At 44.4% G+C, this 20042-nt stretch overlaps 1 protein-coding gene across 2 annotated transcripts in view; it reads right to left on the minus strand.

Annotated features, from left to right (window-relative positions):
- LOC126984263 (MAM domain-containing glycosylphosphatidylinositol anchor protein 1-like) overlaps positions 1-20042 on the minus strand; it is a 76619-nt gene that overhangs the window by 19280 nt on the left and 37297 nt on the right. For both annotated transcript variants that reach the window (XM_050837883.1, XM_050837882.1), the window contains exons 4-7: positions 16654-16869; positions 14055-14212; positions 7112-7256; positions 2320-2450 (exon numbers count right to left, since the gene is read on the minus strand). In XM_050837883.1, the coding sequence (XP_050693840.1) occupies positions 2320-2450; positions 7112-7256; positions 14055-14212; positions 16654-16869 (650 nt within the window). The remainder of the gene's footprint in view (positions 1-2319; positions 2451-7111; positions 7257-14054; positions 14213-16653; positions 16870-20042) is intronic.

Genomic DNA, 20042 nt, shown 5'->3' on the forward strand with positions numbered 1-20042 from the left:
CTCAGGTTACGCGTGTGTCTGATCAGGAAAAAGTGCAGTACCCTCCCCACCCCTCTCCCCCTCGCCACCCCTCCCTCCTCCCCCTCACACACTCGAGACTTCCCGTGCGCTTTCATTCACCTTCACTTTTATCATTTCTCTTTCGTTTGGTTTTTGTGCGCCCTAGCGAGAGGCCTATTTAGAGCAAGTTCATCAAGTATACCTCATCAGCGAGGCCTCCAGCATCTCCGACTTTCGTGCACATTCATTCATCTATACTTTTATGATTGGTTTTCTACTTAATTTCGATCTGCCTAAAATATAGGTCACAATTTGGATGAAATTTTAGCAAAGCAGAGTATTCAAAGATTGTTCAGTGATTAATTGCAGCTTATGATTAAAGATATTTTCAGCTGAATTACCTCCATTTCCTTAATTACTTTAAAACAAAGATAACGTGTGAAAGGCAAACCATTGCACTGAATAAATTATCAAAGTCGTAAATTCTAATGTCTTTTGACTCACACGTTTCTGTAATTTAATATTAATCTGATATTTTAACGATGAATTAGCAATATCACGATGTATCCTATTGGCTAAAAACGAACCATGTGCCTGAGATAAATTTTCCATATTTATGTACAAACCTATGATTTTGACTTTGACGCGCAACATTAGTCCAGGCGAGATATATGTAATAGCGGTATTTAACATTTTATTGTGCTCATTTGAGTGTGTTTGTGCGCTTCGTCATCGCGTTGCATCCGACACCCCCGGCCCATACAGTGATCACTAAGGCTAATGCAAATACATGAGCTTTTTTCACCACTCACCACCACCAGCATCACCAGGTCACCACCACCCCACCACGCGACCACCATGAGCTTTCACCTGAATTAATCACCAATAGTCACATACACCCACACACCCACCACTGCCACCACCACCACACACACACACACACACCACACACCACCACCACCACCACCACCACCCCCACCACACCACCACCACCCACCACCACCACCCACCACCACCCACCACCACCACCCACCACCCAACACCACCACCACCACCACCACCCACCCACCACCACCACCACCACCACCACCACCACCACCACCACCCACCCACCACCCACCACCCACCACCACCACCACCACCCACCCACCACTCACCTCACCACCACACCACCACCTCACCACCCACCACCACCACCACCACCACCACCACCACCACCACCCACCACTCACCACCACCACCACCACCACCTCACCACCACCACCACCACCACCACCACCACCTCACCACCACCACTCACCCACCACCACCCACCACTCACCACCACTCACCACCACCACTCACTCACCACCTCACTCACTCACCACTTCTCTCTCTCTCTCTCTCTCTCTCTCTCTCATTGAAATGCGTATTTGTCACGGTATGTTTTGATTTGTTAAGTGTTCATGTGTGTGTGTGTGTGTGTGTGTGTGTGTGTGTGTGTGTGTGTGTGTGTGATCCCTCCCTGCCCTCGCCGCATCTCCCGTCTAAAAACAACAACACAGGACGTATGCATAACTACTCCATCCAGGTTTCAATTTTTTTAACCCAGTTTGTTCTGGCGGAAAAAGTTGCGGGCCGCCTCTTCGCCCGGAGTTTGCAAGGATTCTGTTTCATCCTCCGCCTCTCCCTCTGTGTCTCAGCTGCTGAATAAAGCCGAATATTTAGCCGGGAATATATAATGAAGGAGAGCAACTCATTATGCCTGCAACGGCACCTCCAAAGGAACTGAGAGAGAGAGAGAGAGAGAGAGAGAGAGAGAGAGAGAGAGAGAGAGAGAGAGAGAGAGAGAGAGAGAGAGAGAGAGAGAGAGAGAGAGAGAGAGAGAGAGAGAGAGAGAGAGAGAGAGAGAGAGAGAGAGAGAGAGAGAGAGAGAGAGAGAGAGAGAGAGAGAGAGAGAGAGAGAGAGAGAGAGAGAGAGAGAGAGAAAATTGTCTCCTCCAGTAAGGATGATGGAGCCTTTCAACAGCTTTTTTTAGAGTTCTCTTGATCTGAACCCATCGATTTCTGCAACTGCCATCATTCATACCATTATAGCTATTTCTGCCATTAAGGAATCTAATACTCCTACTACTATTTTGTTACTACTGCTATTACTACTACTACTACTAAAACCTCCATCAGTATCACGCATCCTATAATGAATATCAGAGCGACAGTCACCCCAAACATACAAATGAGACTGCGCATCATTTCCCTTCCACAATCTTCCCCGCCTTCATCACTAAAAAAAACCCTTGACTAAACATTCCCTTCATCAAGACCTCGCAGGTGACTTACGTTGTGGTACCAGGAGATCTTGTACACCCAGGGGTTGGCCTTGACGGTGCATTGGAAGTACACGTCCATTTCCTCCTTGATTCCGTCTGGCTGCAGCGTCGTCCCAAGGGTGAGATGAAGCCGTGGGGCGACTGTGGGGACGAAGAGTACGAGAATGAGGAAGCGTTAGCGGTGTGGAGGTTTGCGGTGGCTGTGGATGACGCAGTATGAGGGACTGTTAAAAAGGTTGAAGAGTGGACTGATTGGGTAGAGCAGGAAGAGAGAGTGTTAGCAAGACCGAGTAGAGTTAGGGCTGTTAGAGAGGTTGAAAAGTGGAGTGACAGCATAGAATGGGGAGAGTGTTATGAAGGGAAGGAGTGTTAAAATGTGGATTGACAGCATAGAATAGGGAGTGTTATGAAGGGAAGGAGTAAGAGAGAGAGAGAGAGAGAGAGAGAGAGAGAGAGAGAGAGAGAGAGAGAGAGAGAGAGAGAGAGAGAGAGAGAGAGAGAGAGAGAGAGAGAGAGAGAGAGAGAGAGAGAGAGAGAGAGAGAGAGAGAGAGAGAGAGAGAGAGAGAGAGAGAGAGAGAGAGAGAGAGAGAGAGAGAGAGAGAGAGAGAGAGAGAGAGAGAGAGAGAGAGAGAGAGAGAGAGAGAGAAGGGGACTTTCACAATCATATAGAGATCACAAGAAAAAAAACAATATTCCCGTGAGGTCAGTGGGCGTTAACATAGAGAAAATATCAGGTGTATCAGGTGAAGCACGCGTTTTAATTAGAGTTGGTAAATCAATATCACGTGGAGAGAAGGGAGAGAAAAAAAGATGTTTCTTTACTAAGTTAATTAAACGACGCAATTTTTTTTCCTAAACGCCTCACAAAATGTAACAAGAAACAACTCAGACATATTTAAGTAAAACAGGATCGCGTTTTTAAGGAAGCGGGATGAAACAGTGTATATTAGTTTTCCTTTTCTTTTTTAGCATCACTTGAAAACACGAAAACAGAAAACAAAAAAAGGACAATAGAACTAATGCATTTGCCTTTAATGAGTTCCCACACATTCCCAAAGGGGGGTGGGGGGAAGAGAGAGAGAGAGAGAGAGAGAGAGAGAGAGAGAGAGAGAGAGAGAGAGAGAGAGAGAGAGAGAGAGAGAGAGAGAGAGAGAGAGAGAGAGAGAGAGAGAGAGAGAGAGAGAGAGAGAGAGAGAGAGAGTGTTTGTGTGTGTGTGTTGCTTAGGTAACACATGGAGGTCATTTTGATCAAGCCAACACTGTTACAATATCTCGTTTTTTATGGTGTGTGTGTGTGTGTGTGTGTGTGTGTGTGTGTGTGTGTGTAATATATCCCGTGTATCTTCATGTGCTGGAAGTGCTTACAGACATCACTTGGAATAACTCTATGACGCGAGGAAGAAATAGCGGCGAAAATGACGGTGATCACGGCGACTATGTTCACTCAAAAAGCGGCTCGGCGTGCGTGCGTTCAAGAGGACAGCCGTGAGGACGCAGCAATATTCCGACACACGCAGATAAACACGCACGGGAACTCGGACTGCGAACCTGTAATGAGAGAGTCTGAGCGCGCGTGTCGTAATCAAGTATCATATTAAATTCACCGACGGCTCCGTAGCGAACATGAAATAATAACTCTTGTTTTTCCCCGCTTTGTTCTTTCTTCTCAAGTGCCGGGGGAGTAATGAGAGAAAAAAGAAAGTGAACATCTGCATTGCTCGTCTTAGACATGTATACTTGAAATTTTGTTTAGGTAGATGTATACCTATGACGAACACACACACACACACACACACACACACACACACACCTCCCCCCACATACACGGTGCAGCCTTGCTAACAATTAATTCTCCCGGTGAAAGCAGTATTGCTCTCTCTTGACTAATGAAACAAGTAATCGTGCAGCGAAGAAAACAAACATCATATTTCCAAATATAAGGAATTATTAAGCAATAGTATAAACTGAATATGCTATGTTATCCTGACAGACTGATATAGACAGATAGACAATGAGACAGGTAGACAATCAAAGAAACATATCTACTTGCATGCAGAGAGAGACAAAGGTGTGTTAATGTTTCTGATTTAAACGAGAAAACAAAATAGATAACAAAAAGCATCACCTATCTATACCTCTAATTGGTGCTCGTCCACGACACGTCAGGCTCGGCCCAACTGGAGGAGGAAGGCAGTGAATGGGGGAGTGGGGGTGGGGAAGGGGCAGGGGCAGGGGAAAGGGGGTGGGGGTGGATGGAGGGGTGCGAGCATGAGTGGTGGAAATGATAGAAGGAAAGGAAGGGAATGGGCGTTTCCTTTGCTCTCCACCCCTTGTCTTTCTAATGGTCTAACCTGTGCCTGTTACACCTGTAGCGACATCCGCGAAGCACCTCACCTGACCACAAGCCACTCAGCGTACAGGCGAAACAGAAAAAAACACCGCCACATGTAACAAAAGTGCATGTTTTAATTTATGGTATTTTGTTTTCTTTAAGAGTAATACGGGCAATTTTTGATCTCATTTTATTCAACACGTGGTCTGGCTCCTTGACTGTAGATGGACGCAACCCTGTACACAATAAAAATAGGATATGTACATCTGTTTCCTCCCTCCGTCTCGTCAAGGCTCGGCCAAGGTCAGGCACACGAGTCTGCCGGCGCCTACGTCGTGAGGGCCGCGAGACGCCTCACAATGGCTGTCAAGGAAACTGTCATATAAATGTGGGGCCGCCAGTAAATGTTTAAGCGGACGAGGACATTTGTTATTACTGAGCTGCTTCCCACGGTCGGCGCACGGGAACTAATTGTACACACCCGAGGCACCACCAGTGAGATCCATCTTGAAAGTCTGCACCGCGTAATCACACTTTTTTCTCGTTTTTTGAGCAAATTCATAAAACGTTCTGGGCACAAAATGAAAAAATGTGGCTTTTGAAATCAGGGGCAAAATATCTTTTAGATTTGAATAAAAGCAAACAAGCAGAATGAGATTAGATTGTGTTGAAAAGAGTAAGCAAGTAGAATGAGAGACTGCAAGCGGAATGAGAGACAGACAAGAATCCAGAGTTGCACGCAATAAAAAATGTATCAACAATGAACGTTCCCGAGGCCCATAAATAGCATGATTAAAAAAAACAGTTTTCTCGTGGTTCTATAAATGGTCACCGCCAACTGAACGATCGTCTTTTTTTTCTAACCTGTAATCTTTCCATCGAACTGTAAGCAGAACCGAGGCCGTTACATATATCCCTTTCCTTCAATAATGCTTGTCGAAATATATCCCGCCATTATTTTTTAGTGTTTCCGTTAAAAAAGGGGATTATGCATTGAACAGAGGGAGCTATTCTACAGTCCCATTTTGTTAGGATTATAGATAACAAAAAATGAGAAAAACACGGAGCGGCGACCAGTAATATTGAACAATAAAACTTTTCCGAAAAGTAAAGTCTTTTTTTTTATTGAGAGCGACTGAAAGTTATATTACGTCCGTTCTGTTTTTATTTTTATTGCTAGTTCGCCACCTACTACTACTACTACTACTACTACTACTACTACTACTACTACTACTACTACTACTACTACTACTACTACTACTACTACTACTACTACTACCACTACTACTACCACTACTACTACCACTACCACTACTACTACTACTACTACTACTACTACCACTACTACTACTACTACTACTACTAATAATAATAATAATAATAATAATAATAATAATAATAATAATAATAATAATAATAATGACGTGATAGTTTTACTGCCACCTCTACTACTGCTGTTATTATGAGTACACCGCTGCTTCTGCTTCAGGTATTACGAAATTATATTATACCGGAACTAAACACACTCCATCTACCATCGCACACACACACACACACACACACACACACACACACACACACACACACACATACACGCACACACACGCGAGCAAAACAAATATTCCCGGCATTCATGAATAACAACACGGGTTCTCTGGCCAGGCTACAGGGACGGCGGGCAGCGACGAGCCGGCCTGTCGGGCTTAAGCGAGGCAACGGCAGGTAGGCGTAAATAACAACAGATAAATAAAACAATAAAAATGATAATGAAAGTTACCCTGGCGTTGTGCTCGCTGTGGTTTGTATACTTTACGGATACGAATATGTGAATGTATGTATGTCTGTCTGTATGTATGTATGTTGACAGACGGTGACAGAGACAGACAGGAGGAGTGCTTTAATTCCTCTCTATCATATCTCAAAGGAACGAAGCAGTATCAACGACAGGTCCGCCATAAATGACTTGTATAGAAAAGATGAAGGCGAAGAAGATACATTACTCATTCAACAAGAGTATACGTTAAAAAAAATCATCCCAGTGACTCAGGACAAGCAGGAGAGAATAAAGAGATAAATCGGACCCAAAGCAGATACACAAAGAAGTTAGACGGGCAGGAGGAGGAGGGAGAGGAGGAGAAAAAGGAAGAAGGGGAGGAGAGACGAAATTAAAAGAAGGAGGGGGAGGATGACGATGACAACACTGAGAACAATGATGATTATGATGAAGATGAGGATAGAAAAGCGAGCGTAAGATGGAGAATAAAATAAAGAGGAGGAGCAGGAGAAGGAGACGAAAATTGATGATGAGAAGGAAACGGACGAGGAAGAGATGATGATGATGATGAAGAGGAGGAGGAGGAGGAAGAGAAGAAATAGTAGTAGTAGTAGTAGTAATAGTAGTAGTAGAAGGAATAACAGTCAGACAAGGAACAGGGAAAGCAGCAAGACACAACCTCTCTCTACACTTACAATTCACTTCAAAGACGGAGCTGTTGGTGATGCTTCGCTCCGGGAGGGCGGGGCTGGCGGCGCTGCACTTGAGGGTGGCCTTGTGATCACTCCAGTCCACGTCCAGCTCCAGAAACGACCTGCTCACGTTCCGCTTCGACAGGTCCTGGCGGGGGAGAGAGGGCGAGAGGGGCTGTTAGAGGGAAGGCTTAGCAAAAAATGTCCTGCAGTAGTTAAGGCGAGGATAAAACATGATATAGAAAAGGAGTCTCGTAGAAAGTAGAAAACAAATGTAAAAGGGAAAGACTTAGGATGAAATATATAAAATAAGATCCCGTAGATGTTATATTGAAAGAGAGAGATGTTAAATATTTTGTCAAAGAAGGAAATGTAGATCTTTGGAGTTAAAATAGAAGTGTCTACAAAGAATGTGAGAGAAAAGGATGTTAGCATATGATTCACAGCCACGCAGAACTAGCTGTAGAGAAGGTAAAATACATACAACTTGCAAAAATGGAAGGTAGATAAAAATTTTGTTACTGGGCTAAAACAAGAAGGTCCCAAGACGTCAAAGCTGAAAAACATGTTAGTAGAAGAGCGAAAGAGGTAAGGCAGCGACAAAATAGGACAGGAAAGGCGTTTACAAGACAGATAAGAAAGGAAGGAAGGTATAGGTGGGACTAAGAAGAGTGGGGAGTTAATGGAAGGGAAATAAAGGAAAAAGGAGGGAGAATAAAAGGGTGCTAATAATGGAAATCGTGTGAGAGGTAGATAGATAGGCAGATAGAGAGAGAGAGAGAGAGAGAGAGAGAGAGAGGGGGGGGGGGGCACGTCTCCCCGTCAACTTCTGGAGCAGGTAAAGTAAGTGGCCGTGATTGAGGCAATTTATGTGTCTCGGAGGTAATTAACTAATTTAAGGACAGCTTCAGAGGCCAGGTAAAAGGAGGAGGAGGAGGAGGAGGAGGAGGAGGAGGAGGAGGAGGAGGAGGAGGAGGAGGAGGAGGAGGAGGAGGAGGAGGAGATGGAGGAAGAAGAGGAGGAGAAGGAATGATGGGCCGAAGGAAAAATAGAAGGACGAGGAACAAGGGAAGAGGAGGAGAGAGGAGGAGGAAGAGGAGGAATGGGGGGGAGTAAGGAGGAGGAGGAGGAGGAGGAGGAGGAGGAGGAGGAGGAGGAGGAGGACGAGGAGGAGGAGGAGGAGGAGGACGAGGAGGAGGAGGAGGTCAGTAATTCGAGAGGTGGCTTGAATTTCTTACTTCTGAGAGCATTCCTGAATCTTTCCATTTACGGACCTTCTCTCTCTCTCTCTCTCTCGCCCCCCCCGACCTTCTGTTTATATACAAAAATCTATTCCCGCACACTCCGGTTTGGTCTTGTAACTTTTCTCTCCTCTTCTCCTACCTCCTCTTCCTCTTCCTCTTCCCTCTCCACTCACTCATTCTCTTCCTCCGCCTCCGCTCTCCTTCCTTCCTCTCCTTTTGTTAGCATCAGATACGTCAATTAATTTCCACACACGGCATTGTTTAAATAATTAGGAAGAGGAAGCTCAAGACGAGTTACACATCCATTTACCACATAATCAACTCTATCCTTCTATCTATCTAACTTTCTATCTATCTACCCCCTTTTCCCTACTCCCATTTCCGCGCGTAACAGAAGGAGCCACTCTCCGGAAAATCTTGGGGAGCTTAGTCCATAGAAATCAGTGTTCGGAGCCGTAATGGCATGGGCAATAAAGCTAGTTGGTACTAAAAGGCAGACTTCAAAGAGGTCATTGGTGCGTCTCAGGATGGCGGAAGGACGGAGGAAGGAGGAAGCAAGTAAGGGCAGGGAAAGGTGTATATATCAGGGACAGTTTGTACTGGTGCGGAAAGGAAAGGGAAGGGAAGGGAACGGGGGAGAGATGGGAATGGAAGGGATGTAGAGGAAAGGGAGAAGGAGGATAAGATGTCTAGAGGAGATTATGAGGAAGAAATAAAGAAGGAAGGAAGCAATGACAGGAAAAGTTCGTGTGGAGGACAATTTCTACGGATGAGTAAAGGAGAGAAAAGAAGTGAAGTGAAGTGAAGGGAAGGGAAGGGAAGGGAAGGGAAGGGAAGGGAAGGGAAAGCATGGATAGGAAAGGAAAGGGATGGAATGAAAATGGAAGTTTATGAAAGGGTGAGGGAGTGAACGAGTTTTAGAGGGGGTGATAAACCAGAAAAACAAGAACGAAGGAGGAAGAAGGGAAAGTGTAGAGAAAGGATAGGAAACGAGACAATAAAGAACACTAATTTATGAGAGTAGCAGAGGGAGGAATTATGAAGAAACCAGAGCGAAAAGGGAGAAGGGGAAGATGGAGAGAGAGCGTTGGAAAGGAGGCAAGATTAAGGAGAGCGGAGGAGGAGGAGGAGGGCGAGAGGAAAAAGGAGACATGCGTGTGTATAAAAGATCATAATGGAAAGGGCAGCGACAGGAAAGGAGTAAATTGGAGGAGGAAGAGAGGCGCGGGAGGAAAAGGGGAGAAAGTTTAAAGTCGACGGAGAGGGACGGGAGGAAAAGAAGTGTACAGGAGCTTAAAATAAAAAGGAGGGTGGCTTAGAGGGCGCACAAAAGGCAGGAAATGCACACAAAAAGAGTTAGGTAGGAAGTCAAAGGGAGACAGAATAAAGAGTCGGAAAATATATCATGAAAGGTATGCAGCGGGGAAGGAGATAGGAGAGACAGAGAGAGAGAGCGTCAAGAAAAGGAACAGACGGGATAAAGATGTATTAATGAGTGAGATAGTTTTTTTTTAAAGTTCACCGGAAGGAAATTCTCACATATAACTGATGTCTTGAAGGTTTTCTCGTTTTTCATGTATACTTCCGACAATCCCTCAAGGCCATTTCATTTTCCTTTCTCTCTCTCTCGTATTCCCTTTCTTCTCATGCAAATTAGACTTATTCTTTCCCCTCCTATTTTTGTTCTTCATATATGGTGGCACAGGATGGAAATAAAGGTGGTAAGAGTGAAAGGCAAGTTATTAGGAGATAAAGAAAAGCAAAATGGAAAAGGGAGTTAAATAGCTGGGAGGAAAAAATTGAAATGGATGGTAAGTTACTAGGAGAAAAAAGGAAAACAAAATAGAAAAGGAAGGTAAGTTACTAGAAGATAAAGAGAAACAAAATATGGAAAAGGGAAAGTATAATGAGGGTGCCAAGGACGTGTTGTAAGGACGTGAAAGCCTGTTCAAGTTCAATTAGGTGAGGAGGATTTTTTTTTTTTTTTAATAATAGTAGTGCTCTCTCTCTCTCTCTCTCTCTCTCTCTCTCTCTCTCTCTCTCTGTTAAGCCTAAAGGAAAATTCAATTATTCCTTCTTTGTAGGTAATGTCATTAGTATTACCAATATTATTATTATTATTATTATTATTATTATTATTATTATTATTATTACTGTTGTTGTTGTTGTTGTTGTTGTTGTTGTTGTTGTTGTTGTTGTTGTTGTTGTTGTTATCATTATTATTATTATTATTATTATTATTATTATTATTATTATTATTATTATTATTATTATTATTATTCTTCCTTTCTACCTCGCTACGTTCCCGTGTGTTTGCAGAGCCGGTGTATAAATCCTGACAATCGCAAAACATTTCCCGGGGATATTAAATAGCGTTCGTGCATTGTTAGCCAGCTCGGGGCGCAATGCTTGTTTATACAGAGAATTTTAAAACGATACCCAGACAAACTCCCGCCGCTGAACCGCCGATGTGGTGAGTCCGCGGCGAATGTGCACGAGGATGAACGTTATGTGAAGCTCCGTATGTGCTCCTGTAGCGAGAATGTGGCGGAGCTGTGCCTCTGATATTATGACGAGTTCCTTACCTATTTTTACTGCTATTTGTTCATCGTCGTGTAGGTGCGTGGTTACACTTCTAAAATGTTTCTTAGGTGCCTCTGAGGCGAGGATGTGGTGGTCCTGCTTTGCCTATTCGGTGCTGTTGGTTAAGTGGGGCCGTATTGCTAAACATTTCGTTGTCCAAGTTCACATATTTGACAAGGCTTTCGTAGGAGTTTGGGGCACTTCCAGGATTAATTTTACGGCCCTGGTGGTAGTTTTATCCTTCTTCTGTGCCGTGAGCTTAAAAGAAACACCCATTAGAACCTGATTGACCACCTCTTTGACCTTTAGAAATAGCTGATATGAAAAGCGAAAATGTCTTATAATATCGACCTAGGGCTCGTCAGCTGCTGCACTGCTTCTTGGAATGTTCTTTTTTCCAGGTGCAACTGTAAACTCATGAAATGTTCTTCTGGTGGTTCTGAGGCAAGGTCTGGGTGCTCTTGTGGTGCCTCTATGGTGCTCTTGGTTAAGTCTAGCGTTCGTGAGTTCATGCGCAACTTCTTGATTCATTTTTTATGTTATATTCCTTCGGTTAATTTCGTTGTGAGGATGTGATGTTCCTGCTATGCATTTCTGGTGCTGCAAGTCATCTGTTGTGTCCTTTATTTGTTCTGCCCTGCTATGTCCTGCTACTTGCCTAAATGTGTTGTTTGTGTGTCATTTTCCTTATATTTTTACTGTAGGGTTCATATTGTTATTCTTGGTTCTTATGTTTTCCTAATTCCCTGTAACGATATCGTCTTGTGCTTCTCTGGCGCTCCTTAAAGTACATTGTGTCACTAAATTGTTGTTGTGGCGTCTCCCTGTTTGTCCAGCTTGATTGCAGTGTTCCGGTTTCCCGAGGCAGGTTTTCCGCGTTTTTACTCCTGTTAGTTCGCCCTGGTTGGCTGTCGTGTTCCTCAGGTGCCAGTGACAATATCGTAGCAGTATTGTTCTTTTGTTGCTGTCAATTTCCTCCCCTAAATACTTGTGGCGTTCCTTCCTACCGTGTCGTGTCCGTGGCGTTCCTGTGGTGCCTGTGCAATGTGCCTGTAGTGTCTGTGGAGTCCTCTGGCATCCCCGCCTGTGCCCGCCTCGTCACGCCTCTTTACCGCCCGTGTTTAAGCGAGCGTCGCATTCATCTGCATGTTATTTGCCTTCCCCTTCCCGCCATGGCGTGCGCGACCCGGGCAGCGGCGAGGGTTGCGGTGGGGAGCGGGAGGCAGGACTCGATATAGCACGACCCAGCGCGACACGACACGACACTCACGACTCTGGGCGCCGCATCGCAATTCAAATCAACGCATCGCATTTGAGTACAAGTCTGCATGGATCAGCGTGACGCACCAAACCGCCACCGCCACGCAGAACCATAAAACATGACCCACGATACTCTTTTTATGTCCCGTTTCGTCTCGTCTCTCTCTCTCTTTTATCAAGGGGTATCCATTTTCTCGCCCCGCCACTCTGAACTACGTATCAGACACACTCAGCCCGGAGCAAAGTGTAGAGGAGACACACACGCGAGGCAAACGCTCCCATGATCGGGTGTTTGCGGTTGGAAAATGATACAATGACAAGCTTTACGGTGGATTCAGTATCGGGAAGAGTGCACTAAAGACATGGCACCTACGACTCTTATCTCTCGCGTCTTTTTTTTTCTTCCATTTCCTCTCTATTTACAAAGCTCTTCCTCTTTCCCATTTCGGTTTGTATAAGTGGCCAACTCACGTCCCCTCCTCAAACCAGGCTGGATATTTTTTCACTAGCCAGTCAGTCAGTTGCTGGGAAAAGGTGAAATCATATTGGTGGCTGTCGGGCTTGCGCGAGTGGAGTTTATTTTCAAAGTATAGCGAGCAAAGTATAATCAAGTGGTTCATCTTGTGGAAGGCATCGCCCTCTCCATGTGATCTTCCTCGGTCAGTCAAGGTCATTTCAGTAGACATTCGAACACTACGACGCAGACACAGAGACCATAACCACTGCCTCCCTATACCCTGACTGCCTGAGGTGTGGCACTGGTGCATTCCTGGAAACCTGAGTAAGTATGACATGACCACATTTACCCTCCACACGTGACTGGCTGGGGTGTGGCAAATCTGGCTCCCCCTACATCTGACTGGAGCCTGGTTATGCGTGGCAGAAATATTACATGTGCCAGCTGTGTCCCGCCCTCCCATCACCGACACCTGGCTAACGGGTGGGAGGGAAAGGCTGAGGTGTGAGGAATGTCGCTGACCGTTCAATATTGCACAAATTGTCATTCCTCTGAAAATGTATGAGCCAAATTACATATGCCTGCCAGTGCTGACGGACCGGCCGAATTTTCCCGATGGACAGAAAGGAAATTCCAATAATGACATTAGTTAATACGTTAAACCCATAAATTGCAATGTCATAATACGAAGATAGGGAGAAGAAGATGAAGGAGGAAGAGGAAGAAGAGGAGGAGGAAGGAATGTAGGAGGATAATACTAATAATGAGAGGAGGAGGACAAAGAGGGTGTTGGGAAAGACAAGACAAATAAGGAGGAGGAGAGAGGGAGAGGGAACAAGGAAGAAGACAGGCGCCAGGAAGAGGAAGTGGCGGATAACAAGACAATGTGACTCAAGACAAGTTCTAAATACCACTTACGAGTTTCTTGGTGCGGTAATCTCAAAGGTTCGCCCACGTAAACGTAGTTGGTATTGTGTACGTAAGGTTACCTTGTACATATTGATAATTTTTCATGACGTGAAGATGATGGATGATTTTTGGTAAAATATGTACGAAGATTCAGATGCAAGCATGATTAAATATGAAGAGGCGCGATCATTCTAAAAGTTGAAAAGAGATCATGAAGGTATTTCCGATAAATGAGTCTCAATATTGTGGAAGATAATTAACATGGTATGACAGCATCAAAGTCGCTAGAAAATGATACTGAGGAGCACTGGCTTCTGACTTTCAAGCTAATTGCATACCGAAGGTCGAGGAGCAGCTCAATTTAATGACATTCTTGACAAACACCTTCACACGCGAAGCGTTTCTGATTGTACAAAAATAAGTTATGCTCCTCTAAACTGCCTATATGGTTGGCCTGGTTCCCAGGACCTGGAGCCACAGCAGACAGCCTTACCTGCTTGGCCAGGATCTCGTCGAGTCGGTCGGGTCGTTTGATGCTCCACTTGAGGACGGGCGCGGGCCTGCTGCCGAAGGTCTCGCAGCCCACCCTGTAGCGGTGGCCGGCCAGGAGCGGCTCCTCCAGGCCCGTGATGCGCACACGCTGGGGCGCCACTTTGCAAACACAGACACGTCATTAGGACGACAGCTACACATATACCATCGCTACGTTACATCCTACTGCTAGTTCATGCTTATGTGATGAATTCCTGTGACGCCGCCAGAGCAACGCGCTCACTCTCCTTCCTCCTGCAGAATAGGTAAATGCTGCTCTACGTGCTACAAACTGATGAGAGAGTACTATGCCCCGTTCCAACAGTACGCTCCATGTGTGCAGACGAAAAGAAAAGCGATTGCAAGATTTTTGAAAGATTAATCATGAATAGGAACAACAAACATTAACCGGCACAGAAAAGGAACCGCAACGGATACTATTGGCAGGAGGAAAGCCTCGCTGTTGAAAAAGGCAGCAAGAAAACGGCGCGCGGGATGATGGGCAGCGGGCATCGGGTCGTCTGTGAGTCAAAGGAGTTAATGGAGTCCATAATTGGTTTATGCAAAGCGTTTGAAGAGAGAGAGAGAGAGAGAGAGAGAGAGAGAGAGAGAGAGAGAGAGAGAGAGAGAGAGAGAGAGAGAGAGAGAGAGAGAGAGAGAGAGAGAGAGAGAGAGAGAGAGAGAGAGAGACGGAGTCCCCCCCCCCACCTCCCCGCCCACACACAAGAGAGATTTGCACAACAGAAGGTTTTAGTCCCCGGTAATAGCGGCGGGCCATAAGCACCTCGTTGTAGCGCGGCGAGGAAAGAAATATTTGTAAAGTAGCTCCCGAAGCATGGAATTTGCAAGTGAAAAAAGTTAGCGGCGGCCACATTACTCAGGCACTTCTGTTCATGTGATTCAGGCGGAGTGGATGACAAATGACGCCCGTGCTTCAAAACGTTCAGCGTGTCGTGGTAATGTGGACCTGAATCAGTTAGTGCGATCAGGTGAGCACAAACTGTCTGTTAAAAGAAAATTAACGCTTTAGAGTTTAAATTGATACCATACATCATCATTTTCAACATTGTACCACCGTCATTTTCATCATTATCCTCATTTAAACAACTACTACTACTACTACTACCACTAATACAACAACTACTACTACTACTAACAATAATAACAACAATGGCAAAAATGTACTAGGCATCAATTCCAAGTCTATCGGGGTACATCTACTCGAGATCTGAATGGCGTGTTGAGAAAGTGTGAATTTACTGACGCCTCTCCAAGGGTGGGATCGATAGCACCCCCACAAAGCCTCGAGCTGCTGAAAACTTAAGGACAAGGAGGAATGACAAGAACCACAACAGATAACATAGAAAAAATCTGCTAAAACAGACGATAAAATTAATTCTCCCTCCCTTGAATGATGGATATATAATGTAACAGATAATATAAACAGATGAAAAATGAAAAGCATGTGTCAATCAAAGAAAAAAACGAGATGCAGGAATATGAAAAGGGAAATGAATGAAATTAGTGGACAGGAGAAGGAAAGAAAGATTGAAAAATATGAAGAAAAAAAATATTAGTGGATGTAGCAGAAAAAAAATAGAAGAGATATGCGACGGATCACTCAACACAGCGTCCTAGATAGTATTGACGAAGGAACAGGTGAATGAGACAGCGAAGGAAGGAACAAACTAGACTACAAAAGAAGGAACTCATGCAACACAGGAATGAGGAAGTAAAGATGTAAGCGACGAACCATCCAACACACAATCCAAGTATTGACGAAGGAACAGATGCATGAGACAGCGAAGGAAGGGACAAACTAGACTACAAAAGAGGGCACACGAGCAATACATGAATGAGGAAATGTAGATAGTATAGGAAGAGGAAATATAGATGTATGCGACGGATTACCCAACACACCGTCTTAGATAGTATTGAAGGAACAGATGCATGAGATAGTGAAGGAAGGGACGGACTACAAAGGAAGGAACAGGAGAGACACATGCATGAGAAAGTATAGGTGTGTCGACATGAAGGACGCCTGCAGGAGATATGACGCACTGATAGGATGCAATGCCGAGGGCTGTCCTGTAATTAATGTCATGAATTAAGGGCCAATCACAGAGGGGCATGAGCGATAGACGGCGGGAGAGTAATCAGAGGGAAGGAAGAGGAGGAGGAGAAGAAGGAAGAGATGGAGGAAGAGGAGATGAATAAGAAGAAGAGGGAGGCGAAGAAGAAGGATAAGAAGAAGCAGGAGCATATAGAGGATGATTAAGAAGAAGAAAATGAAATAACGAATAGAAAAAATGAAGAAGAAACAAATAAGTAGCAATGAAAAATGAAGAACAGACAAAAAAGAATAATGATAATTGAAGAAATGAAGAAGTAAATGAAGAAGAAGGAAAAGAAAAAGAAAATGAAAAACACAGATAGGAGGGAAGGAAGAGGAGAAGGAAGAGATGAAGAAATGAATAAAAAAAGAGAAGAAGGGGGTGAAGAACCGTATGCATAGGCGGAAGAACACAAAGAGAAGAGAAAGTATACAGCCAGAAACTTACTATTGAGGAGGAGAGTGACGCGCGAGGTGATGGGGCCCGTAGCGTTGGTGTTGGAGGCGTGGCAAGCGAGTCCCGTCATGTGGTGGTCGGGCGTGAGGCGGGGCAGCATGAGGTCGTTCTGCGTGAGGTCGCCGTTGATCGCCTCGTAGGTCTCGTCCACTACGAACTCGTGCGTCTTGTTGTGCAGCGTCCACCATACCCTGGGGCGCGGATGACCTGGCGGAGAAAGAGAGAGAGAGACAGAGTAAGTATTAGTAAAAGTGCCAGCCAGGGAGTGAATGGTTATGAAGGAGTGTGAGAGGACATGGAAGGCAGGGACGAGGGCGACGCGGGAGAACCTATAGCGTGTGTTTTTGAAAATAGACGATAAAAGTGAATGAGGCTAATATCGCTAACTCATCGGAGGAGGAGGAGGAGGAGGAGGAGGAGGATAATAAGACGAAGAAGCAAAAGAAAATGAAAAGCAGAAAAAGAAGATAAAGAAGAGTAAGAAGAACAAGAATAAGACGATGACGGAGACGAAGACGATGAAGAAGAAGAAGAAGAGGAATAAGAAAAACAAGAAGAAAAATAACATAAACAACAAGAAAACCAAAACAGATAACAAGAACGAGGACAAGGGGCAGACAGGCAGGTGATGAGGAGGAAGAAGAGAGAACATAATTATAGGAACATGAAGGGGAGAAAAACGGAGGAAGGAAGGGATATAGAAGACGCTTAATGACATACACGAACTAATGGAAAACAGGATGGAGGAGGAGGCGGCGGAAGAGGAACAGCAGCACGGAGCGGGAAACAATAACAGGCACCGCGGAGGTCTAAGAATATCCGGCGAGGGGAACCAAACGAAAAAATAAAGAAAGCGGCGAAAGCAATATACGCGGTACACACATGGCGGGGAATAACTTAGGGAGATAAGAATAACAGATTGGCAATGGAATGGAAAAGAGAGGAAAAAATAAGGTGAAAAAGAATACAAGAACAAACATAACGTGAAAATACTAACACCAGGAAGACGAGGGAAGGACGAGGGAATCAGGAAATAAGTTAGGAAGATTAGAAAAACAGTTTGGCAATGGAAAGGAAAAGAGAGGAAAAATAAAGTGAAAAATATATTTGCGAGGACAAACATAACGTGAAAATACTAACACTAGGAAGAGGAAGTAAGGCGTAGAGAAGGACGAGGGAATCAGGAAGTAGTTTAGGAAGATTAGAAAAACAGTTTGGCAATGGAAGGGAAAAGAGAGGAAAAATAAAGTGAAAAATATATTTGCGAGGACAAACATAACGTGAAAATATTAACACTAGGAAGAGGAAGTAAGGCGAAGAGGAGGACGAGGGAGTCAGGAAATAAGTTAGGAAGATTAGAATAACAGTTTGGCAATGGAAGGGAAAAAAAGAGAGGAAAAATAAAGCGAAAAAACATATATGCAAGGACAAACATAACGTGAAAAATACTAACACTAGGAAGAGGAAGTAAGGCGAAGAGGAGGACGAGGGAGTCAGGAAATAAGTTAGGAAGATTAGAATAACAGTTTGGCAATGGAAGGGAAAAAAAGAGAGGAAAAATAAAGCGAAAAAACATATATGCAAGGACAAACATAACGTGAAAAATACTAACACTAGGAAGAGGAAATACGGCGAAGAGAAAAATAAAAGAAAAAAAACATAGAATAGCAAACACGAGCACGAAAACACGAAACAGCGATGGAAAACGAGAAAAAAAGCGAATAAAAAAGAATTAAACAACACGAGGAAAAAAATATACTCAAGAAAATAAACAGAAACACGAAAACAGCCAGAAAAAGCTGAATATAGGCCTTCCTTCCTAGTCTTCTTATGGACAATCGAGAAAACTGACAAGCAGGTATTTCGTGACACACACCTTTCCTAAACTACATGTGGTTAATCAAAAACAGGTAGATATATGTGCACTTCTAACCCTTCCCTATGAAAGTGTGTGTGGGGGGAGGGGGAGGGGGGGAGTAGGGACACAGAGGGAAGAGGAATGGGAGGGAGATTGGAGGAGGAGGATAAGGATGAGGATGAGGATGAAGAGGAGGAGGGGAGGAAGAGGAGTAAAGGTTAGGCAAAGGAGAAGGAGGGCGTAAAAGAGGAGGAGGAGGAGTACTTTGAGAGAAGAAGATTTGAATATAAGGAAAAGGAGGAGGAAAAGGAGGAAGAAGAGGAGGAGGAGGAGAGGAGGAGGAGAAAAAGTTAGGCAGAGGAGGAGGGCGTAAAGGAGAAACATGGAAACATGGAAACATGGAAATGCAGGCAACAGAAAGCCTGTTGGCTCATTACGAGGTTGCCCGCTTAGAGAGAAGAAGATTTGAATATAAGGAAAAGGAGGAGGAAGAAGAGGAGGAAGAGGAGGAGGAGGAGGAGAGGAGGAGGAGGAGGAGTACTTAACAGAGAAGATTTGAATATAAGGAAAACGAGGAGGAAAAGGAGAAAGAAGAGGAGGAGGAGGAGAGGAGGAGGAGGAGGAGTGCTTAGAGAGAAGATTTGAATATAAGGAAAAGGAGGAGGAAAGAGAGAATGAAAAGGAGGAGGGCGTAAAGGAAAAGGAGGAGGAGGACTTAGAGAGAAGATCTGAATATAAGGAAAAGGAGGAGGAAAAGGAGAAAGAAGAGGAGGAGGGCGTAAAGGAAAAGGAGGAGGAGGACTCAGAGAGAAGATTTGAATATAAGGAAAAGGAGGAGGAAGAGGAGGAGGAAGAGGAGGATTCAGCTCTTCTTCGTGTGGTGTTTCGTTGCTTTCTGTTGGTGCTTATCTTCGCGTTTGTTTGTTCGCTTTGTTTGTTTTCATCTCGGCGTTCGTTGTTGGAACTTACCTCTTTTGTTGAGTCTTTTTGTCATGCTCGCTGCTTTGCCTTGATTACATTTTTTTTTTCAGGAAGTATGAGGTAGAGGACGAGGAGGAGGAACCAAGAAGAGGAGGAGGAAGAGGAGGGTAGAAGGGGGCAGTTTTCCTTGATCTATTTTCGTATACCTCGTTGACCTCTTTTTCATCTTCCTTTACAGTTTTTTTCTTCATCGTTATCCGTGAAATTTCGTAGTTTTTATCATGTTGTCTATTTCGGTAATGGCCACCAGACCTACTTTAAAAGGTGTGAAGATTCAAAGTCAATGTGATGATAAGCTCCATCTCTTAGCAGGCAAGGTCTATTGGAAGGCTTCGTTAACACTGGAAAAATAAGTTAGTATGTGTATTGCTCTTCCCACGCACCCGCTTGTACAAAAAGGTGCGGGATCTGAGCTAATGTTTGGTCATCTTTTCCTCCAACCAGGCAAGGTCGCTCGGGTCAAAATGAATACTGAAAACAAAAAACAAACAAACAATGAAACTACAATTCTGCAGGTCATTAAGATTTCAGACTTTTTGGG

The sequence above is a fragment of the Eriocheir sinensis genome, chromosome 56 (assembly GCF_024679095.1).
Source record: "Eriocheir sinensis breed Jianghai 21 chromosome 56, ASM2467909v1, whole genome shotgun sequence".
In the NCBI taxonomy this organism is placed as follows: Eukaryota; Metazoa; Arthropoda; class Malacostraca; order Decapoda; family Varunidae; genus Eriocheir; species Eriocheir sinensis.